The 21,262-nt window shown below is 33.3% G+C and overlaps 2 protein-coding genes across 3 annotated transcripts; both read right to left on the bottom strand.

Annotated features, from left to right (window-relative positions):
- Window positions 1-2,963: 2,963 nt before the first annotated feature.
- LOC101210342 (protein S-acyltransferase 8) lies at window positions 2,964-9,928 on the bottom strand. The gene is made up of 5 exons (XM_004138319.3): window positions 9,464-9,928; window positions 6,785-6,970; window positions 5,755-6,060; window positions 5,241-5,474; window positions 2,964-3,977 (listed from the first exon to the last, which is right to left on the bottom strand). The coding sequence occupies exons 1-5, from the start codon at window positions 9,500-9,502 to the stop codon at window positions 3,468-3,470; spliced, it is 1,275 nt and encodes a 424-aa protein (XP_004138367.1). The 5' UTR covers window positions 9,503-9,928; the 3' UTR covers window positions 2,964-3,467.
- Window positions 9,929-13,699: 3,771 nt separating this feature from the next.
- LOC101210090 (farnesyl pyrophosphate synthase 1) lies at window positions 13,700-17,503 on the bottom strand. Of its 2 annotated transcripts, XM_004138318.3 has the most exons (12): window positions 17,162-17,503; window positions 16,450-16,474; window positions 16,211-16,326; window positions 16,026-16,112; window positions 15,824-15,940; window positions 15,650-15,738; window positions 15,419-15,470; window positions 15,115-15,210; window positions 14,716-14,760; window positions 14,533-14,622; window positions 14,382-14,453; window positions 13,700-14,071 (listed from the first exon to the last, which is right to left on the bottom strand). In XM_004138318.3, the coding sequence occupies exons 1-12, from the start codon at window positions 17,270-17,272 to the stop codon at window positions 13,943-13,945; spliced, it is 1,029 nt and encodes a 342-aa protein (XP_004138366.1). In that variant the 5' UTR covers window positions 17,273-17,503; the 3' UTR covers window positions 13,700-13,942. The 2 variants fall into 2 exon arrangements, with proteins under 2 accessions (XP_004138366.1, XP_031742737.1); XM_031886877.1 differs by lacking the exon at window positions 16,450-16,474 and having other exon boundaries at window positions 17,162-17,494.
- Window positions 17,504-21,262: the final 3,759 nt, after the last annotated feature.

Genomic DNA, 21,262 nt, shown 5'->3' on the forward strand with positions numbered 1-21,262 from the left:
ATTTGAAGTCCATTTTCCATCATCTAAAAAAGAACGACACAATTATGTGGATATGATCTAATCAATCACTTACCTTAATCAACACGGTTGTTTAGCATGGTCAACATGATCGTTAAAAATTGAAGTCTTTTTTCGATCGTTAAAAAGAACTACACGATCATGTATTATGACCTAAACGATCGTAGATCATTCATTTAGACTATAGTACACAATCATTTAGAAGAAAATTACTCACACGCGTGTGTAGTCGATTAATCGTGTGTTGACTGTGGTATTTTGGTATTTTTCATTGTAGGTCTGTGGGTTTTTTTCGTTTTCAAAATTTTTCTATAGAGTATAAATATTTTACCGGTTTGTTCTATTATTTAAAGACCCTTTAAAAAATTTTAAAATGTAGAGAAAATTTATTGAGTCTTTAAATGATTAATTTTCATAAATATAACAAAACACGGCCCGTATAACAAAATAAAAAAACATATGATATTTTTATAAATTTCAGGTTTGCCCTTGAATAAGGTTATCAATTTTTTACTTCTTTTTCTTCTTGTTTGCAATTTATTCATCTCATTTCATATTATTACTTCTTCATTTTACAATATTATGATTATTTATCTAAACATTTACCAATTTCTTCATTTCCTTTTCCACATTTTTTTCTTATTCTTCATTTCTCATTTTTCTTTTTTTCTTCTTGATACAAGATCTAAACGATCGTGTATCAATATCTAAACAATCAGTTATCTATCCTAGATAGACAGAGATAGGCCACTATCACTAATAAATCGTTTTGATTTGTTACAAGATCGTTTAGACTATGTAGAATGGTACAAGATCATTTAAACTATATAGAAGGGTACAAGATCGTTTAGACTTGCTAAGAGATCGTTTAGGCGGGGTAAAAAATCATTTTTCGCACGTGTGTAACTAATTAATCGCAGGGGCATTTTGTAATTTCATGTCGTGGGATTTGTTGGTTTTTTTAAAAAGAAATTATTCTATACCATATAAATATTAAAAAAAATTCTTTTTAAATTTTAAATTTTATAAATTTATAACCTATTTGACATTTAGAAAAACTCGAAGACCTACTATATACAATTAATTAGTTTAAAGTTTTGCAGCAAAAAAAAAAAAAGAAAAATGATTTAAAACATAATTGGTAAACATGTTAAATATATGGAGGACTAAACTTGTAGTTTAATACAGTTTCATTCATTAATTTTAACAAGACAACTGCAATACATAAACACAAAAATCGTAGTGTGTATTTTTATTAGTATATACCAAATATGGCCCTTCCTTTTACAATTTTGTAAATAGAACAAATTTCTTACTTTTTTATCTTAATTTTTTTAGAATAGTGTATAGCAAATATGACAGTTTAATTTTACAATTGTGGCCAAATTTTCATTCTTCTTAAATATGTTATTCTTCCCAAGTTATCTTTGAACGTATTTTTTCTCCCACTTTTTAAATTCTTAATTATCCTTTCTCTTACGTTCACTATAATCTGTTCTTCCTTGTTCGTCCTCACCCATAGATTTCAATTGGTTTCCTCTTTTTAAGTTCTAGCAAATGTGGCACAGGTTAAGGTTCAAAACTCATATCATGATGGAATTTTTTTATTTTGATTTCATCTTTCATTATTATTGATTTCCATTTCGTCCTTATGATTTTAGGAGTTTGATTTTTTGTATTTGTCAACTATTTGAATTACTTTTTTTAAGTTTTATTTATAGTTTTGCTTCTTTTTTTCGGTTTCGTATTAATTCCAATCTGATCTATAGTGGTTGATGAGTAAAAGAATTTAACTTTATATACGATTGTTCTCTGCTTTCTCCGTGTATTTTGAAGTTGAATCTAATTTCAGATGATTTTATTTTACTTTTTTTTATTGGTTTTGTTTTAGTTGTAACTTGTATATTAGTTTTGTATATTAGTGTTGTAATATACTTAATATTATATATGTTGGTTGGTTGATATACTTACGGCATGATTTTCAATTTTTCAAAATTTTTGCAATTCATTGTAGCTATGGTCAAGTATCTAATCATTTTTTTTATCAAATGTATCAATTTACAACCAACGCATTACTAAGGATATGAGCTGTATAACTCAATTTATCATTATCAAATACATCAACGATATATTAGTAAAGTATATTAACATATAAGTAAAGTAAATCATTATTAAGTATATCAACAAAGTTTACAAGTGGATATCAATAGTGTATCAGTAGAATTTTAATTATATCAAGTGTATTCGTGAAAAATACTAAGTGTATCTACAATGCATCAAGTGTATCAAACATATCACTGTGTATCAAACGTATCAAATTCGTTGAGTATACTAGTGAAACATAATAAATTTATCAATAGTAAGAATAAGTGAAACAATGAATATTAGGTGTACCAAAAAGTATGAATGTATCAAGATTCAAAGGATATCAAGAAGTGATAAATATATCAAGAAATATCAAGTGAGTTAAGAAGTATTAAATGTATCCAATGCATATTAGTAACAAGAAACAAGAGTATTTAAAACATTTTACCTAGCTATTTTTTTTTACAATTTTTACAAAAGAAATATATAAATGTGTGCTATCGACTTGATTATTATAATTTGTTTCATCCTTTGATTTGTTTTGACTTTTCTTGTAAATGCCCTTATCTACAAAATATGTAAACCAACTTATTAACAATTACAAAATATATATAAAAAAATGCACTTCTAAACTAAAAAAAAAAAAAACCTATAATGCGTAATTATCAAAATCTAATCAATCAAAAAATAAAAGACAAGTATTAAAGTGAAGCAAAATTTATTACACATTGAAATGGAAACATGATCAAATGCATCAAGATATGTATATAAAGGCAGCAACATATATTCGAGTTCTTCCAAATGCGTATTCGAATTCCATCAAAGAAAGACATTAACAAAACCCTTGAGCTAATACAAACTATAAAAGGGAACATATTTAATTATCTATTAGAAGTAGAGTGAATGTCAGTTGAGTACAACATTGCACCACGAACAAAAAATTAAAAAGAAATCAGCCTGGCTATTGAGTCATCAGAAAGCATAAGGAGGGGCCTCAAGAAATGAATTGAGAATGTGCCAGAATATAATGTTGTGAAGTATAAACTACCAATAAAGAAATAGGAAAAAAAATGTTTGACAGCCCAAATCACTACTCATTCCAAACAATTACAACCAATACCAATTCTACCTTTCTCAGAAATTAGATGGATCTTCAAGCATAAACAAAATGAAGAAAATAAGAAAAGAACAAGAAACAATAATAGGGGGAGAGAATTATATAATTTTGTACCTAAATGGGATTCCATTTGCTTTCCCATCACATTATGTTGTTCATTACTGCAGCTTTCCCATCTTTAAGTGCCAGAAAAAGGAGCTTTCCTTCCAGCTAAAAGAAACGTCAATCTAAACTCAATTGTGATACATTATCCCTGAAATGCCTCTTTTGATGTTACGTAACCTCGGCTTTCAGTCACATTCGAGTTGGCAAAGACCTCAGTTGCAATTTCCCAGCTACCACTTCTTCTTCCCCAACTTGAATGTCGGTCTGATCGAATTGTTGGTGCTTGATGATCAGATTCCAAAACAGGGTCAGTCTCTGGGGCATTAAGAGGCGGCCCATTACTTCCTCTACTACGTATGTCCTCTGAGATTTCATCGATGTTACGACGCTGGGAGATTTTCAACAAGTCTTCCCCTATATCAAGATCGTCTTCCACTTTTGACCGTGGATGTGAAGCCAAGTCATCTGCTGCAGCACGAGGCAACTGAGGAAGAACTTGAGGCCTTGGCACCTCCTCTTGGATGAAAGCTCGAAAATTATTCCTTGATGGCTTTACTTTTGAGCAAAATACTTCAAGAAAATTATTTGCACAGCCCCGATTGAAAACATTGATCCTATTGTCAGCTCTGTACCGGAAATTTTCGTAGGTTGTCTGTAAAAACATATAGTGAAACCACACAACTAATTAGTTAGGACCGAACATAACCAATCATCTAATAAAAAAATTGTAAGACCTATGCATTTTCATTTTCTTCAAACCATTTGTACTGATATCCAGAAATTAGAGAAAAAATAAGCCATACAACTCCACAATAGCTCCTTGATTTTAAGAGATCAATTGCATTTTATTTGATACGACAGAAGGCAAAATAAGGTGAAGTTCTATCCTTCATTGCCATACAGAAATATCACCATAGTATTTGTTAGCACTAGCAGTGCAGAGCATTCAAATTCCACAAAAATGAGACTAAAGTTTTACTCATTAATCCATCCATGAAAGGAAATAATCTCGGTTTAAATCATTTTGTGTCGTTAAAAAAATTATATTAAAAAAGTAACTTTGGGGGAAAATAATTTTTTTTCAGTTCTTGGAAGAAATGACTTTTTGTTGTTGCTTCTTTGCGCAGCTGTATAAGCCTTCAAGTAACTGTAGGTTTCTCTCTCCTTATACCAATGGAAGGAAGTTGGAGGAAAAGAATTATGTTTAGCCCCATATTTGGTATAGTTAATCCATTTTAAATGGAACTTTTCGAGCAAGTAGTGCAATAACTACTTTCAATGAATTAAGTTGGTATTTTTCTAAAAAGATCTTTGGCTAGCACTCTTGATGAAGCTGGACAAGACCGATCTTAAAGAAATTGACTCAGCTAATCATGTTAGACTCGACTTAGACCTTTTATTGTTCACTTTTCGACATACTTTTACCACTTTAGGTTGGTAATTCTATGTTACAATGTCAAAATTTCTGTGGCTTGATCTTTGAGCTTGAAATGGGTTGATAATTGTGTGATCTATGAGTTAGTTCGCAAACAATTTTCTAATTTAGTGTAAAGATATTAATTGCACTGCTCAGTTCAAGTTTAGGGTTCAACGGGATGATCTTAAAAGTTTGTCGCTAACACTAATCATGCATGTTGAAGCTTCCCTCCCCTCATTTTATATGAATTTCTATCAATCAAACAATTTCTCATAAAATATTCAAAATAAATAAAAAACATCCAGCCCACAATACCCCAGGATGAAATTAATCTTATAGCACCAGTTTAGACACAGCTCCTTACTTCATTTGAAGTTGATTCGCCAAGAAATAAACATATCACATTGAGGCAAAAACAAAGCAGTTTATGATGCATCTTCCATTTTCGAAGATTGTAGAGTAGAAAAAGAAAATACTAAGACGAAGTGAAGAACCAACCTGATTAGTGCCAATAAGATACAAATGGAAGCCAGTTAGACCACCAACAAACCAAAGGGAGACAAAGCAGTAGGCCATTAATATGACTGATGCAGGTGATTCTTTCATTGCCTTCCAAACAGTGCTCTCATATTGATCCATCAGAACCTTGATATACAATGCTGACATTGCAAACACGTACATGCAAAGAAGTGTTGAAGAAGATACAAACATAAAGAAGTAACGGTAGTTCCGCTGCATGAACCCAAAAATGGAGAGATAATATCAGCTGTCAAAGTAGAAAAACACATAAATCTCTTTTCTCTTTTCATTGGTTCATTCATATTTGTGGATTGCAGGTGCGGGGGGATGAGAAGCAAGAAAGATACAAGGGATTAAACATTAAAATCCAACCACCTACCAACCTACACCCTACATCAAGATTGAAAGGAACCAAAAGGGAGAGCCAAAACCCAACACACAGCATAGAACATTAAGTGGAGAAGGAAATTGAATCAATCTGTGAACAGCTTACCAGTCCAATACATTGACCCACCCAAGGGCAGTGATGATCAAAATGTTCCACACAATTGTTGCAAATTGAGCAGTGGGAGCAACGAGGAGGACGATATAGCATACACGTGTCACAATACTTTACTCTTACTGGGAGCCCATTCACAATAACTTCTTTTGTCCGTGGAAACTGGAGACTTGGAGTTTGCCTTCCCCCAACATCAACTGATACTGAAGAGTCAAAACGGATTTCATCCTCTGGAGGATGTGAATTGCGAGGGATTATTCCTGGGTCCCGGGCTGAAGTAAGGAAAAGAAGTACCAGTACCTACCATCACCAATAACTAAATTACATCTCATCAAGGCCTTAAATTCAATGTCAAACTACAAAAGTTTGCTTTCAAAATTTTCTAAGTTTGTTGGACAGATAGGTAGTGGTAAAAAAAAGTGAGGGAGCAACAAGATGCAACAGAACAACATGACCAAGAACGGTAACAGTTGCAGATTTTCCTAGAAAGAAGATAATAATAAGGTTCAGATTTGGGATTAAATGCTTGTGCAAAAATCGACATTCAGTTTTCATGACAATAACTTGAATGAGATAACATCAGAAATTCCAAAGTAAAGGTGTAAACATAATTTCATACAACGACTCCAACAAATCAGACATCACATAATTTCACAAATGGTAGGAACAGTGCTTAACAGTAAAACTTCCTCTGATTACACAGATGAGATACTAAACCATATAGAAGTCTGTTTCCTTGATTAATAAAACTAAATTTCTTTTATCTCTCAAGTTACTGGTAACCGCACTTTTTTGTTCTCAGTTCACATTAATAGAAAACTAAATACATAGAATATAGTATGGTTAAGAGAATATGCAAATAAAGAAAGAACAAAAGAAAGAAAACAGAGAACATAGAAGAGATCAGATATTTCATCAAAGATAGAACAGTTCTTCGTATCCAATTTGCATAAAACACTTTCCTTCTAACAAACAATAATTTACACAAATACTTAAACATTAAAGAAGGGTCAAGAGGTCTAACATATACAGTAAAAACAATGGCGACCACCAGAATGGCATATCCTGCATTATATGATGAAAATTTGTGTCGAAGATGTCTTGCAACAAATGCACAAAAGATGATAACTGGAACTGTAATCAAAAGTATTGTGACAAGCAACGACCTAGCATCAGGCCCAAATATTAGTCTCCCACCAAGGATAAACTTCTGCAAAATCACAAGCAAAAAGAAATGAGGGGAAAAAATATTCAATAATATAGCACATAAGTGTAAAGATGGAGGTGGGGATGAGTATTTTAATATTTACGACGGGTAAAGGTATCAGAACAGTGAAACTCTAGCGAGTTTATAAGCTCCATACAAGAATAAGAAAAGTTGTAGGGTAATAGGGTTAGGGAAGTAGCATCCACAGGTTGGCTGTTAACACCCTTAATGTAGAAACACACGGCAACCCCAAATGAAATGCATATATAAAGCAAAAAATTAGAATGCATGGCATCAACTGAAAATTATATCATTCTAAGATGCTATTCTCTTCTCACTTAGGCTACTCCCGAATGTAAACAAAGTTAACCACCACCTTCACTGTTTTATAGATGAATAGCACATTGAAAACAATTATTAAGCAACTAATAAATGGACTACCATAGCAGATAGACAAAATTTGATAACGTCTTTTTCTAGTTACAATAGATATAATTCTTATTCCACCCGCCGTGCTTGTTATGACCAGCCTACTACAAATCTGAGAAGGCCAATTAAATAACATCCATGCAATTGAAAATGTTTCAAGTCACTTCAACCACTCTGATCTGGACATCCAGGCAAGAAAAAATACATTATAAATGTGGACCATTTTGATTCTAATAGCCCTATTTTATGGAGTACTTCATTCTTATCTATATATCCTTTCATTTGTGTCTTGAAGTTTTAGAGAAATAGAGAAATACATTTAATGTAGCTCTCACAAAAAAGTGTTCCAGTTTAATAACAGGATTTTTTAGCATATCAATCTGCTTTAATTTCAAACAATCACAACTTACACAAACATGATGTGGATATTGCAAAGAGACAATAAATAAAATATCCAAACTGAGAGGATGTTAGCAACCAGGGTAGTATAGGATGCCTTTGTCCCACATTGGTTAGAATCGGATGACCAATGTGATACTTAAGTGGCTTGGCTCTCCCACCCCAATAGCTAGCTTTTGGGGTGTGGTTCTCCAAGGTGCTTAAGTACCTCACAGCAGAGTTGCACCAAAGGTCCAAAATTTGAATAAAAAAGGATGGCATATTGATAGTATGAGCCAAATGTTCCATAAGACAACTACTGTTAAACCTCTCATTCTCAGACATGCTTAAGAATCCTACGAAGAAAAATGCAATGAGCATTTTCATTTTAAATTATTACCAAATCAAAGTGAAACCAGTGCTAATTCATTAGCTAAAGACAAACACAAAATCATACCAATAAGTTATATGCCACATGATAATTTCCAAAATCAAGTCTAAAACATAAGGATGGTTTATAATAAAATACATTTTTTTTCATATTTATTATTTTTAAACATTTAAATGATTCCCCTGTTAAAGTGTATTAGTTTATGATACTAACCCATTTAAAGCATAATGTCTTATGTCGAGATAATCATGATACATCCAAATATAGTTATCAATTTTCTATATGAATTGACATATCTCAGCTAAAAGGAAATTAGAAGTCAATAATGCTTATCCATTTTATGTATTTCACTCCAAGAATGCCAACCAAGTGTGTGACACGTCCTCTTTTTATTTTGATAAATTAGTGTTCAATGTTTGCCCAATAAGTGTCATACCCATACTCAATTGGATCATCTTCAACTAATGTCTAGCACAGTTGGACTCATACTCAATTGATTCATGGTTCAACTAATACTTAAACTTAACACTAAGTGTCGAAGTGTGAAACACAGATACGTTGCCCAAATCAAAATGTTTGTGCTTCATAGGTGCTACACATATTACTATCAAAGACATGACGAAATCTCTAATGGTTAGCACTTGGCAGCTATATGGTGGACACATACCTCGAAAATAAGTTTGTCTACAATTCAAAATTCACCAAACTTTCTTAGAAAGCAAAGAAATTAAAACCTCTTCACAGACAGAATAACTCAAGCATATGGCCAAAGAGACCAATGGTCTAATATTCTTACTTTTTCTGAACTATTCTACTGGATTTAGCATTTTATCGATCTGACGAGAGACTGAATTAGTCGTTCTCACCTATACTCCTCTGTTCACTCAAAAGAGAGAACTCTGCGACACGAAGCAACACAGAACGTAGATTGAACAGAAACGAAACAACAAACAACCAGAACAAGAAAAGCTTAGATAAATGTAACCTCACCAATGAGCATGTCAAATGAAGTTCCAGTAACAAAGCAACCCACTACTATCCTCAGTTAACTCCCAAGGCAAATATGGGAAAACGAAAAGAACAAACAAAATACACAATGAAGCTTCCTTTTCAACTTTTCAAGTGGACATAACTCAGGAAGCTAGAGCAATGGCACAACCCAAAAGACCTAAAATTTTGAACTTTAAGGACGAAAAACAAAAATCAACAGCAAACCCTCAAAAGTTAACCAATATCCCACAGTGAAAAACAAACGATAAAACATCATAATGAAAAATAAAAAAAAATGGGAAACTCACATTACTCCCTTTCCAGACTTGGTATACGCGAATCGCCATGAGGGGATGAAGCCTTTCAGTTACGCATGAAACAGGAAAGTGGGATTTGAAAGTACTGAACGCTCATCTCATGGGGCGTCGAAAACCCACAAAATCACATTGAAAAAACACAAAAAAAAAAAAAAGAAAAAAAAAGACTACAATTGGGTGCGATCCAGAGAATTAATTAGAGGGTTTTGGAGTGATTGGGTTTTTGGGTGTTCAGAGTGTAATTAAACAAGTTAGAGAGCGGAAGAAGAAGAGGAAAAAGAGAGTAGTAGGTGATTGATCTGTGCTTGTTGTTAATGTAAAATGGCGGTTTTGCATTTTGGAATTTGCTTGGAATTGTGGCTTTCTTTTTCCTTTTTCTCTTTTCCTCTTTTTTGCTTTTTGCCTTTCTCAGACTCTGTGGAATGTTTTCGACCGAAATTCTACACATAAAAGGCAACGCCAAAACTTCTTTACCCATCAAAAAGCAAAAACCTAATTACATTACAACTAAGAATCTCTCATTTCGTTCACTATTAAGTTTCTTCTCATTGACCATATGGAAACCTTTTCCATTTTCTTAATTTCCAAGTTTTTCTTTCTTCTTTTTACTTCAACATATAAACACTGACATTTTGATCCACAATATCATATTTAATCCGTTAAAATTACTTGTGGTATAATATGATTAATTAGGTTGTTATATATATGTTATGACAATTTGTAACTAAGTAAATGAATGGATGAGAAAAGAAATGACTTGTAATGGAAAAAAAATATATGGTTGCTCGATCTCATGGTATCCAACTCAAAAACCTTATAACTTAGTAAATCTTGTAGATCAACAAGATTATTTAAATAACAAAGATCTCACTTAAATTCTTTTAATCAATTTAATAGGTAAAACCTATAGGTTGCAAGTGAATCTATAGAAGAAAAAGTAGGGTAGATTGAAAACTAGTAGCTAAAGGTTATACCTAAGTAGAAAGGGTTGATTATGAAAGAACATTTTCTCTTGTAGCAATGTTAAAATCTTTGAATCATCTTATCTATTGTCACATATTATGACTACGGAATATGTCAAATTGATGTCAAAATAGTCTTTTTGAATGAAAATATTGAAGAAACATTAATATGAGCTAACCAAAGGAGTTAACGAAACAAGGTCATGAGCAAAAATCTTGCAAGCTAAAACGATCATCTATGGATTGAAAAAAGCATCTAGATCTTGGGATATAAGATTTGACTATAAACCCCGAATCTTATTGAATTTGGATCTTTTTAAGAACGTGAATGAATTTGTTATAAGTAGATTTAAGATAAGTAAGTGAGCTTGAGAAGTGCAATGATAAGTGTGCTATGGGAGGTAAAAAGGAAGGAAGGCTTTGGTGATTTGGTTTAAAGAGGTTAGTTGGAAAAGAAGAGAGAATTTGACTAAGTTTGGGAAGTTGGCGTTTTGGCCATAGCATAGACGTTTAGAGGTTATTTTAATGTTGGTTAGGCGATTTGGAGGTGACCTAGGTGAGAAGAGTTGTGTGAGAACCTCTAAAGAAGTTAATTTGGGCTAGAAGAGGACTACAACCATTTGTGGGTTCTGTGTGAAAATTGTTATCAATTCAATTATAAAAGACTTTTCAAATAAAAAATGAATATTTTGTGAAGAATATGAATACCATTTGAAAATGAGTAGTTCATATAGAATCGAACTTTTGATTGATCTAGGTACTTGGAAGCCTATAGATGAAGACATGGTCTCTATGGATCTCATTAAATATTGAGATTCGAAGGTGGATCCCATTGAAGGGGATTCAGAGGAGTACAATGACTCTTCTTATGAAGACCGTATTTCTTCTTCTCAAATAGAGACAGGATTACGTGAGGCTATTCAAACAAGCTATGCTAGGCGGCCAAGAACGTCTTGTTAGTGTATGTGTTCGAGAGGTGTAGGATAACCTCTATTGGTGCTTGGCAAATTGACATGTTAGGCAAGAAAAGTTTAGTTAGAGGTTAGTTGGCATAAGGGCATGTACTGTTTGGAGGTTTGTAGTGAGACAAAAGAGGTTAGTTGGTTTTAACTTGGCCTTTTGGTATGTCCTTGACTCTTTGGTAATTTGATTAGGCGAGATGAGAAACCGGTGGAGTTGTTCAAATGGTTCCACGTGGCCTTTGCATGCTTAAGTTAAATTTCGGCTGAGGAAGGTGTCAATAAAGATTCATGAACGACTTAGTAGAAATAGGTCACTTCATATTCATTTTTCTCCCAAACTACTTGTGCAAATTGGATTATTTTGGTTTCAAAAGTTCACAAATTAAGTCTATTTTCTAATTTGAGGCTGTCAATTTAATTTGAGAGAGGGAAAGCTGAGTTTGAACTAAAAGAAGAGAGGAAGGTCATTCTCCGGTGAAATCTGGAAAATATTTACTCTAAAGAGGATACAAGATGTAAACAATTTTGAAAAACAATTTTTCTTAATTAAGAAAAAGCCCAACATGTTCACGTTGTGGGCTTATAGTGTAAATATTTTCGCGTCTTGTTCTGTGAAGTTTGACAGTATATGGTTCCATCTCAAAATCAATTGGTCATGGAAGGAATAACCCATCTATGTTATATGGAGTATGAGTCTAGTTGATTTTTCTAAGGTGAGACTCTCAACTTCTCCAACATGTTCTATTTTTGAAAAAAACCCTTATAATTAATCAATGACAATCTAGTTATAATTATTAAAATAACTAATTAATTTATGAAACTAAAGTAGTTAAATTCAAGAATTCATAAATGAAACAAATCACTACAATATTTACAACTTGGATAATAAAAATAAAAAATTCATGAAGTTAGTAAAATATTTTTATAAATTTCATATTTGTCTTTGATATTGGGAATGATTTGTCACTTCTATTTCTTTTTCTTGTTTTGCGATTTATTCATTTTCTCTTCTAGATTTCTTCAACTCTTCTTCCAGATTTTCTTTCTTCTATTTTTATTCTTCTTTATCTTTCTTTCGGCTCCTCTTCCAGAATATCACGATAATTTAAATATCACTTTCATATGATTTAAACAATTGTTTACATAGTCAACACGATCGTTTAGAATTGAAGTCATTTTCTCACTATTTAAAAAGAACTACACGATTGTGTGATTACGATCTAAATGATTGCTTACCATAGTCAACATAATCATTTAGCGTGGCCAACTCGATCGTTTAGCTTTGAAGCATTTTTTCCATCGTTAAAAGAAACTACACGATCATGTTGATACTATCTACACGATCATGTATCATTTTTTACATGGTCGCATATCATTTTCTACACGATCGCATATCATAATCGTTTAGCAAAAGAAATATGCACGTGCGTGTTAACAAAAACATTTTTTATATTTTCCATTGTGGGTCGATGAACTAACTTTATTCGTTTTCAAAATTGTTATATTAGGTGTAAATATTTTGCTAGTTAGATTTTTTTAAAAAAAAACCCATAATTCAAATATAATAATTAAAAATTTAAATTTATTTCTATATTATAAAATCAAACTTATAAACAGTGAACTACTCGAAATATTTCATATTTGATTTTTATGAATGATACTATATTTTGTAAATATCTTGAAAATGATTGATTATCATGTATAAATTAATTTTTTAAAAGAGTATAAAATCAATGAATTTAAATAATATATAAAATAAAAGAATATATGCATGAATTAAAAGAGGAAAGAGAGTAGACATTTAGAAAACCCACGCTTTTGGATGGGCATAACTCAAGGGTATAAATTAAAAGATGCATGAAATAGCTTATTTCCATGTCTAAAGCTTCAAAACTTGAACCAAAAAAGAGGATATGTATCCCATACCTACTCTCATCCTCCAATCCTACTCTCATCCTCCAATCCAAACAACTCCTTAATAAGTTTGGTTTTGTCTATTTGCCACTGGACAAAGATCAATGATTGGCTGGATAAGTTGTGATTGGGGACCTTTTTAGAAAATAAAAAATGTACAAGGTTAGGCGACACCTGATTCAAGGTAAGGGTTGGGGTTTTGAGGGATTGCACGATTAGTTTGATACATTTTAGGAGCTATTACTTTAATTAGATACAGGATGGTCTTCTTCTAATAATTTTCCTTTGTGGCAAGGGATTCTCTCCACCACCTTCAGCCCCTAAGTGGTTCCTTTTCCTTATAAGAATATAGTTCTTTCTGTTTTATATAAGGCAAAAGAAATAAGAAATAAGAAATGAGAATCGTTCTATATTTATTCAAGAAATCAAATTGTAAATCTAACAACATTTTAAAACAGAAACGAGACAGTATTCCAATACCAAGGTTATGAATAGAGGTCGTGGAACCTTATTTCGAGACCAAAAACATGTAAATCAGAAGCTAGTAAGAAGGATCTGTATACGTTCCAAGCTTACTAAGAAATAAGAGCATGATGAAGCCAAATCCAAGGGAGCAGAAGTCTACGAGTAGCTCACTTCTGGCGCTTGTATATTTTACCCAAGAAAGACTTGAGAACCGCTTGAATTGCTTTGCTGGGTTGAGCTTCAATGGAGGCATTCAGTTTAGCATAGCTCTGACTCTCATACTCTGCAAATACACCCTACCCAAAGGAAACTATAATAAGTAACTGAAAGAGAAAGGACTGAAGTTGTGGAGTTGCGACCCTGGTTTTTTGGTTCCATCAATAATTTAGATGCTGAATTTTTGAGTAATTCACAGCAAGTATGCAAAAAAGTACTTAAATATAAAAAATTAAAAGTGTTTTAACTTCCTTCTCTGATTCTTCTAAAATTTTGCAAAGAAACTGGTAAGATTAATGTGCATAGAAAACAAACAAGGAATTTAAAACGTCATATTTTTCCTTGTTGTAAAATGAGTAAGGTTTTAGTTTTTATGATGTAAGGTCAGACCTGAAGATCGAGATCCTTGTAGATGGCCTTTACTTTGGCCACATTTTCTGGGTCTGGTTTCCCATAAGCCTCCTGGTAAAACAAAAAAATGAAGCAACTTCTTGCAAGACAGATGAGAAAACAATCAAGGAATTTAAAACGTGACAATTACATGTAATAACTTCTTTTGATTGTCGTTGCATAGCTCCAGAGCTTTCACAACCAACCAAGAGCATTTAAAATCTTCAATGTCTGTTCCCACCTGACAACAGTTGATTCAAGAACTTCATGAATAAAAGATTTGTCAGAACCGTGCAAGGAGTGAAAAGTTCAACAAGAACAGGGCATGACTCACCTTTCCTATGGTTTCAGGATCGCCAAAACAATCTAGATAATCATCCTGTTCACATTATCACAAAGTCACATGACAAGAGATTAAAAGAACACACACAAAAAGAAAAATTTTCTACTTGAGAAAAGAATTAAAAAAAACTTCGAGAAAATGGAGCGAAGTTTATTCTTGCACCTCTTGAAGACAAAAGCTAAAATCCTCGGATTAAAAGCAGATAAGCATTTATGTTTGAAGATGTGGTTAAAGAAGATTAAGAGAATGTTTTTGAATCAAACATCGGCTTAAACAAACATTTCTTAAAAAACCTAAGTGTAGTTCAGATAATGTGAATGCGACCTCAACCCTAAGAAATCTAGAGAAAATCAGAATCATTAATCAACCATTCAAGTGAAGGTAATATACCTGAACTTGAAAATAAACACCCATCTGAACAAGAATGTCCTTAACTGCAATATGATTCTCAAGATCTTCACCTGCCATAACCAGTGCACAAGCAACCTGCAATCATGACAAAAACAGCTCACGGTCAATCAAATCTATCACAAACAATACTGAGTATTTTATTAGAGAAATGATCTGCAGAATAAAACTTCACACTATGTATTTTATAAAAATGGATAATGCAAAGCCACCAAAGAAGCTACTAATTCTTCAACCACTTCACACACACTGCTTTCTTAAAGTGGAGCAAGGAAAAGCTACTCACCGGAAGGTAAAATGAATAATAGGCAGTCTTGTACTGTACAATGCGCCGATGACTACAAAAGTTACATTATATGTGCATTAGAAAGCACCCCAAAATAATATATGAAAGTGAAAACGATTGAAATGTTCCTGGTTTACTTGTTCTTTCACACATATAGTATGGCATATACCGTTTTGACTTTATTGCCCCAATTAAAGAAACCAGAAAAAGGTTTTGAGAGTTGAAACTTACAGTGATAGTGCATATTTGGAAAGATCTTTTTCTCCTTCGATGGTGGTTATCAAATCAATCATTTGTCCTGATGCTGTTTGAAACTCAACCTATTTGAACATAAAAACGTGAATGTTAGCATGTTATTAGATCAAGATTGGAATAAACCCATGTTAGTCATTGCCAAGAAACTACCTCGTTAAATAAATCGAGCAGATCAACGTAATATGGCTTCCCTTTGAAGTGATTTTTGAGCATTCTAGGAATATGATTTCTAAGAAGAACTCCATCGTTTACTGCAATCATCCCAACCTACCAAGAAAACCTAGAACTGTTCAGCTGTTAGTGCAATAACAGTTACAGATTGAAGAATGCTATACATTGTTTCCTAGAAAACCTTGGGTACTCTAAACCAGCAAGGTTGACCACGTCGTGTGACAGAGTTATCCATAATATCATCGAGAACAAGAAAATAAGCCTGGAGCTGCAGAGATTTGAGAAAATTCATGAGGATGTGGATATCATCTTGTTTATCAATCCTCCAAGCAGGACAACAGAATGAATCATATAGTTATATCTTACCCATTCAATACACCAACCAAGAACACTAGTAAGAAAGATTTCGTCTTCAGTCAGCTCCTTCCCTTCTTTCAATAATCTATAGCTATCAATAACCGAGAGCCCTCGGTTAAGCTTACCTGCAGGAAAAATGATTTCACATTAGAAGTTAGCTTACTTCCTCATAAAAAATGTCCATGAATAGTCCGACATGTCCAATAATATGATCAATGAACAGAATCTTTCGCATGATTATTTCCCACCTCCAGGCACATTGTAGTCCAGCATCTGTAAAGGACCGAGATAACAATAAACAAATGGGAATATAAACTAGAATCAACTGTAAAGGACCGTGATAACAGCAAACAAATGGGAATATAAACTAGAATCAACAGTTAACTAGAAACTATGTCGATGGATGACCAAAAGCCTAGTAAGACAGAAACTGATTGGACTGAATAGTATATCAAGTGTCGTTTGTTTAAGCCCACTCAAATGTGGACCCGATTAATTTGACTAGTGAAACGCATCATTCAAACCATGTAAATCTTATATTGCTAACCGATGTAAACAATATATAGATCTAAGGACCTCATTTCTCGGTTTCTTAACTGTACAATCAAATCTACGACTACCATGACTGAAACACGTTCCATTAGTTCCTTTAGCAGTTCATAAAACAGCTCACAATTACAAAATTAGGCCAACAATTTCAAAATGGCACACGGTAATGGAGAGCACTCGCCTTTTCAGATGAGTTGGCTAATCGTAATCAAGTAAAGAGCGAAGTTAAGAAGTAAATTGGTGGAATTAAAAAAAAAAAAAAGTGTTACTCGTATTAACTGAAGAAAGTGAAGAAGCAGAATATTATCCCTCTAGAGTTTGGCATTGGAAAGGAAGAAACAAAATGGAGACAGGAAGCACATAGAACCCAGAAGAACAGAAGGAGAAATGGAAAAGAATCAAAGACGTTACCCGTTCGACCCATTGGCGAGAAGCATCCGTAAACTCAAACGCAGGGTCCTGAAGAAGCTCAGATTTCAGAACCGAGTAGACCTTGAGGAAGGTTGACTTGAGATCCGCCATAGAAGAGAGAGAAATGAAGAAGACACAGAGAGAGAGGAAGATAGAGAAATGAAAAAGAAAACCTAGAAGAATGAAGGATCGATGTAGCTTGAAAATTGAATTTCAAGGATGGAAAATGTTGGGAATGCAACTTCTCATATGCCAGTTGAAATTGCAAATTGGTAGGACTAAGTGAGAGAAGGCGAGGTTCTTTCTATTCCTCTCGGCTTTGACGAAGGGAAGGAGAGGTATTTTAGAATAATAAATAGTGTAGTAAGAAATCGAGTGGATCTTAATCTCAGTTATGAGAACGCGTGGCGATTTTTGATAGAGTTGATGATTTGATGATGGATCCAGGCTTTAAGTTTGAACGATGATGATGGAGAGTTTGTGAAACTGCACGCATTGGATAGAAGCAGGGAAATCACGTGATACGTTTAGAACAACCTGTTATGAACAACGCGGATCACATGTTTTTGATTTCGCGGATTTCGCAATTTCACGTTCATATGGTGGTTTCTGAACCGAACTCTTTGTTTCGGTTCATGCCCGGTTCAGTCGGTCTTTCTGTAATACTTTTGATTGCTTTTTTTCGCGGTTGAGGTTTGGAAGTCCGGATTGTCAAATGGTTGAGTCCTGGAGGTCTTCTGATCTGAGTAGTTGTTGGTCTAAAAAGGGGAATGGAGATGGCGGTTTGTGGGTGTGATGTGTGAAGGAGGCGTGGAAGTTCAAAGATGAGAGGAGAATGGATATAGCTACGGCCGGCGAATTGCAAAAGGAGAAGCCCGTGGTGAAAACTGAAGTCCCAAAGCTTTCAAGTGTGGGATATGGCCGCTGAAGAGCGCCTTCTCTTTCGGATTCCACGTTTTCTTTTTTGATCAATGGTGTGCTCAACAAAGTTTACGACTATTATGGGTTATGCGATAAAATGTGCATTCTTATTCATGCATTGCTATAATGAGAATTAAACATTGTCACACAAGTTTTCTCCTATGACGCTTAAGTGCAAGCGAAAATAAGTTTTCTGGTAAGTTCACGGTCGAACATAGGAAATTTAAACTCTTATTTTATCTAATCGCGTACTAAATGACAAAGTATACACTATACACTAAGGATATGAACAATATAATATTGGTTCTAGATATTTACACTGTTGTGCTTGGCTGTGCAAGATGAACACGAGAGTATGACATAATGAGATATGAACTCAGTGTAGGCATGGCGGGGAAGAAAAATCGAATTAACTAAAGGCCGTGATTAATGTTTTAATACTTTGGGTGACCTAAAACATGTATTAACTAATAATTAATAAGGCGAGCAACATCTCGGTGCTTCAGTCGTACTTACTCACCTTTCGTGATACAATACTCATGAATAAGCTATGATTTATATCTAACAATCTTAAATACAATAACAGTAGCTAATTTTTACTTGGGATGTACACTTTTCAGTGCTTTCAACACACTCACCAACCTTTAAGTGATGTATGCAAAGGATGAACTTGGCAACAAGAATGCACGACTGCATTCTTTCCTCCATCTGCTCAACTAAAAGTGGTTTTCACTTGTTTATTGATTACGACCTCTACTCAAGCCCTTCTTTTGAATGAACAAGGTTGAGATACCCACACTTAGCTGAGCAGAACTCTTACTGAATTTATTATGATTCTCTGAATATCACAAACATCAATTATTACTGTTCAGTCAACCAACTATGTAGATTTGGGTAGACAAAAATATGGGAGAATGGAAGAAGAAAAGCATTGTTTTCATAGATAATATGTTAAGTTTTTCAGTCATCAGGTTTGCTTACAAAACAATACAATATAAAAATTACAAGATGGAAAAACAACAGATGAGTTACGCCACAGAGTTGATCTCTCATACTATTTGGCTCTGATTTTTGTCTATATCTGAGGGGAACAATGGAAGGGATGGATCTCTCTCTTCTTTATTGTAGGCTTTCATCTAAAACTCAAGGGAAGGGAGATGAATGGGTGGAGGGAGGAGCTTGCTTTTCCGACCAAAATTGCACACCGATTAAGGAGTAAGACGCTTTATTTATATACGAGGACTGATGTTGACAAGCTGCCATGCTCCATTACAACCTCTGAAAAGCTGCAATTGGCCTTGCTCAAACGTCCTTTTGTTGTTTCTCTGAATTTTCTGCCAACCGATTTTGTCCCTGTTGCCTTAATCACATAGCTTGTACTTTTATTTCCGCAAAGGTTGGGCTGGACTTCTCATAGAAACATATTCTCGCCGAGCTTCATTCTTTTTCGCCTAAAACAACCTGCGACAAGAGCACTAAATACTAGTGAATCAGGGATAAGGTTCTATTGTATTATGTGATTCGCAAGTTAACCAAATCGCTAATTTTTTCCTCTATTTTCTTCTCTTTCCATGCGATAAGACCTCATTATTTTACTCAAAATGCTACATAACTTGTATTTCTACAAATTATCACGTACTCCCATTAATTTTTAGATATATATATCGATCAACAACGTTTTCTCTAAATCCAAAAGATGTGATGTGATAGAAATACAAGAATGGCCGTGAAAGAGAATCGAGATGGAGCACTCTAATTTCATCTAATTAACATGAAATTGAAAATTAAGCAAAAATATTATTTCAAGAACACCAACCTTTGAATTTGAAATTCTCCTTCGGTTCTTCATCGTTTTCGTCGATTTCAAGTCGTGGACGACCATAAGAGTCTTCTCTAATATTCTTTGTGATCTTTGGAACGCAATTTTTGTGATTGAATCTGTGATTGATTTTATGTATCTTTTAGAGAAAACGAAAAGTATAAACACTTCATATTTTTCTCCAAAATTTTCTCATTCACCTCTCTCTATTTCTCAATTAAGCAAGTATATATATATAGAATTATCATGAAAAAGTAATTCATATGGAATTGACACTTAATTGATGATCAGATGATCATTAAAATTTAAAACTATTTGATTTTCAAATATTGAAATTCTAAAATTCTATTATTCAATATTAATTAATCTAATTAATTAATATTAATAAAATAATAGTATTAAATTAAATCTTGATCAATCCAATTGAATTAATTTGAATTTCTATTCAAATTTTTCGATATTTAATATTTAAATATCATTTGTTTCTAAAAACTTGTTAATAATAATAATCATTTACAAAAACTAATTCGAACTATTCAAATTTTTTATCACTCTATTTTAAATTTTGTTATCGTAATGAACTAGTAGATAGACCTAGTAGACACATATAGGCTTAAACGATGCGAGAGTAACGGTCTAAAATCTTTTAGACCAAGCTAATCAACATTCGTTAACTAACAAGTCATTCTACTAAAATTCTATAATTGCACTCCTCCCACCATAGATATATTTATGTCTACTTGATATAACTATGATTAGTAAGTTAACCATTCACAAGTTTTTCGTAATCTCAACTGGGTCAACTTATCGTTTTACCCTTGAGATTACTTCTTGTTCCTTAAGTACCACTCATCCTCTAATGAACAATTGGTTTAAGGTCCAACTTATAAACCAAATCCCTCTCGGGCCAATGAGAGGGTGAGACTCCTTGTTCAAGACCTAAATTCAATGCATAAGGGAACAACCTATCTATTGACTTTAAAGTAGAGGTGTAAGTCCAACCTGAATAACCCAACAACTCAAATTACCCAACCTATATTAGGTTAACCGAAAATAACTCAAAAGAAAATTGAGGATGGTTTCTATGTGGGGAGAAACAAAACACCACCTCAAACTCAATTCACTAAACTACAATAATATCTATCAAGATATAACTACATCTTTTAGTAACTAATTATTGTGAACTTATACATTCATACGTTTTTTTTAACTCAACCTATTAAAATCAAATGAACAAAGTCCTTTCATTAACCCAAGTCATAGTTAAATACAAATGGGTAACACAATAGTATTATAGATGTACGTCTTGAACTCTAAACATAAACATCATGCACAGTCTCATTCCTTCAATACAATCCATA

Source organism: Cucumis sativus, chromosome 6 (genome assembly GCF_000004075.3).
Source record: "Cucumis sativus cultivar 9930 chromosome 6, Cucumber_9930_V3, whole genome shotgun sequence".
NCBI classification, from domain to species: domain Eukaryota; kingdom Viridiplantae; phylum Streptophyta; class Magnoliopsida; order Cucurbitales; family Cucurbitaceae; genus Cucumis; species Cucumis sativus.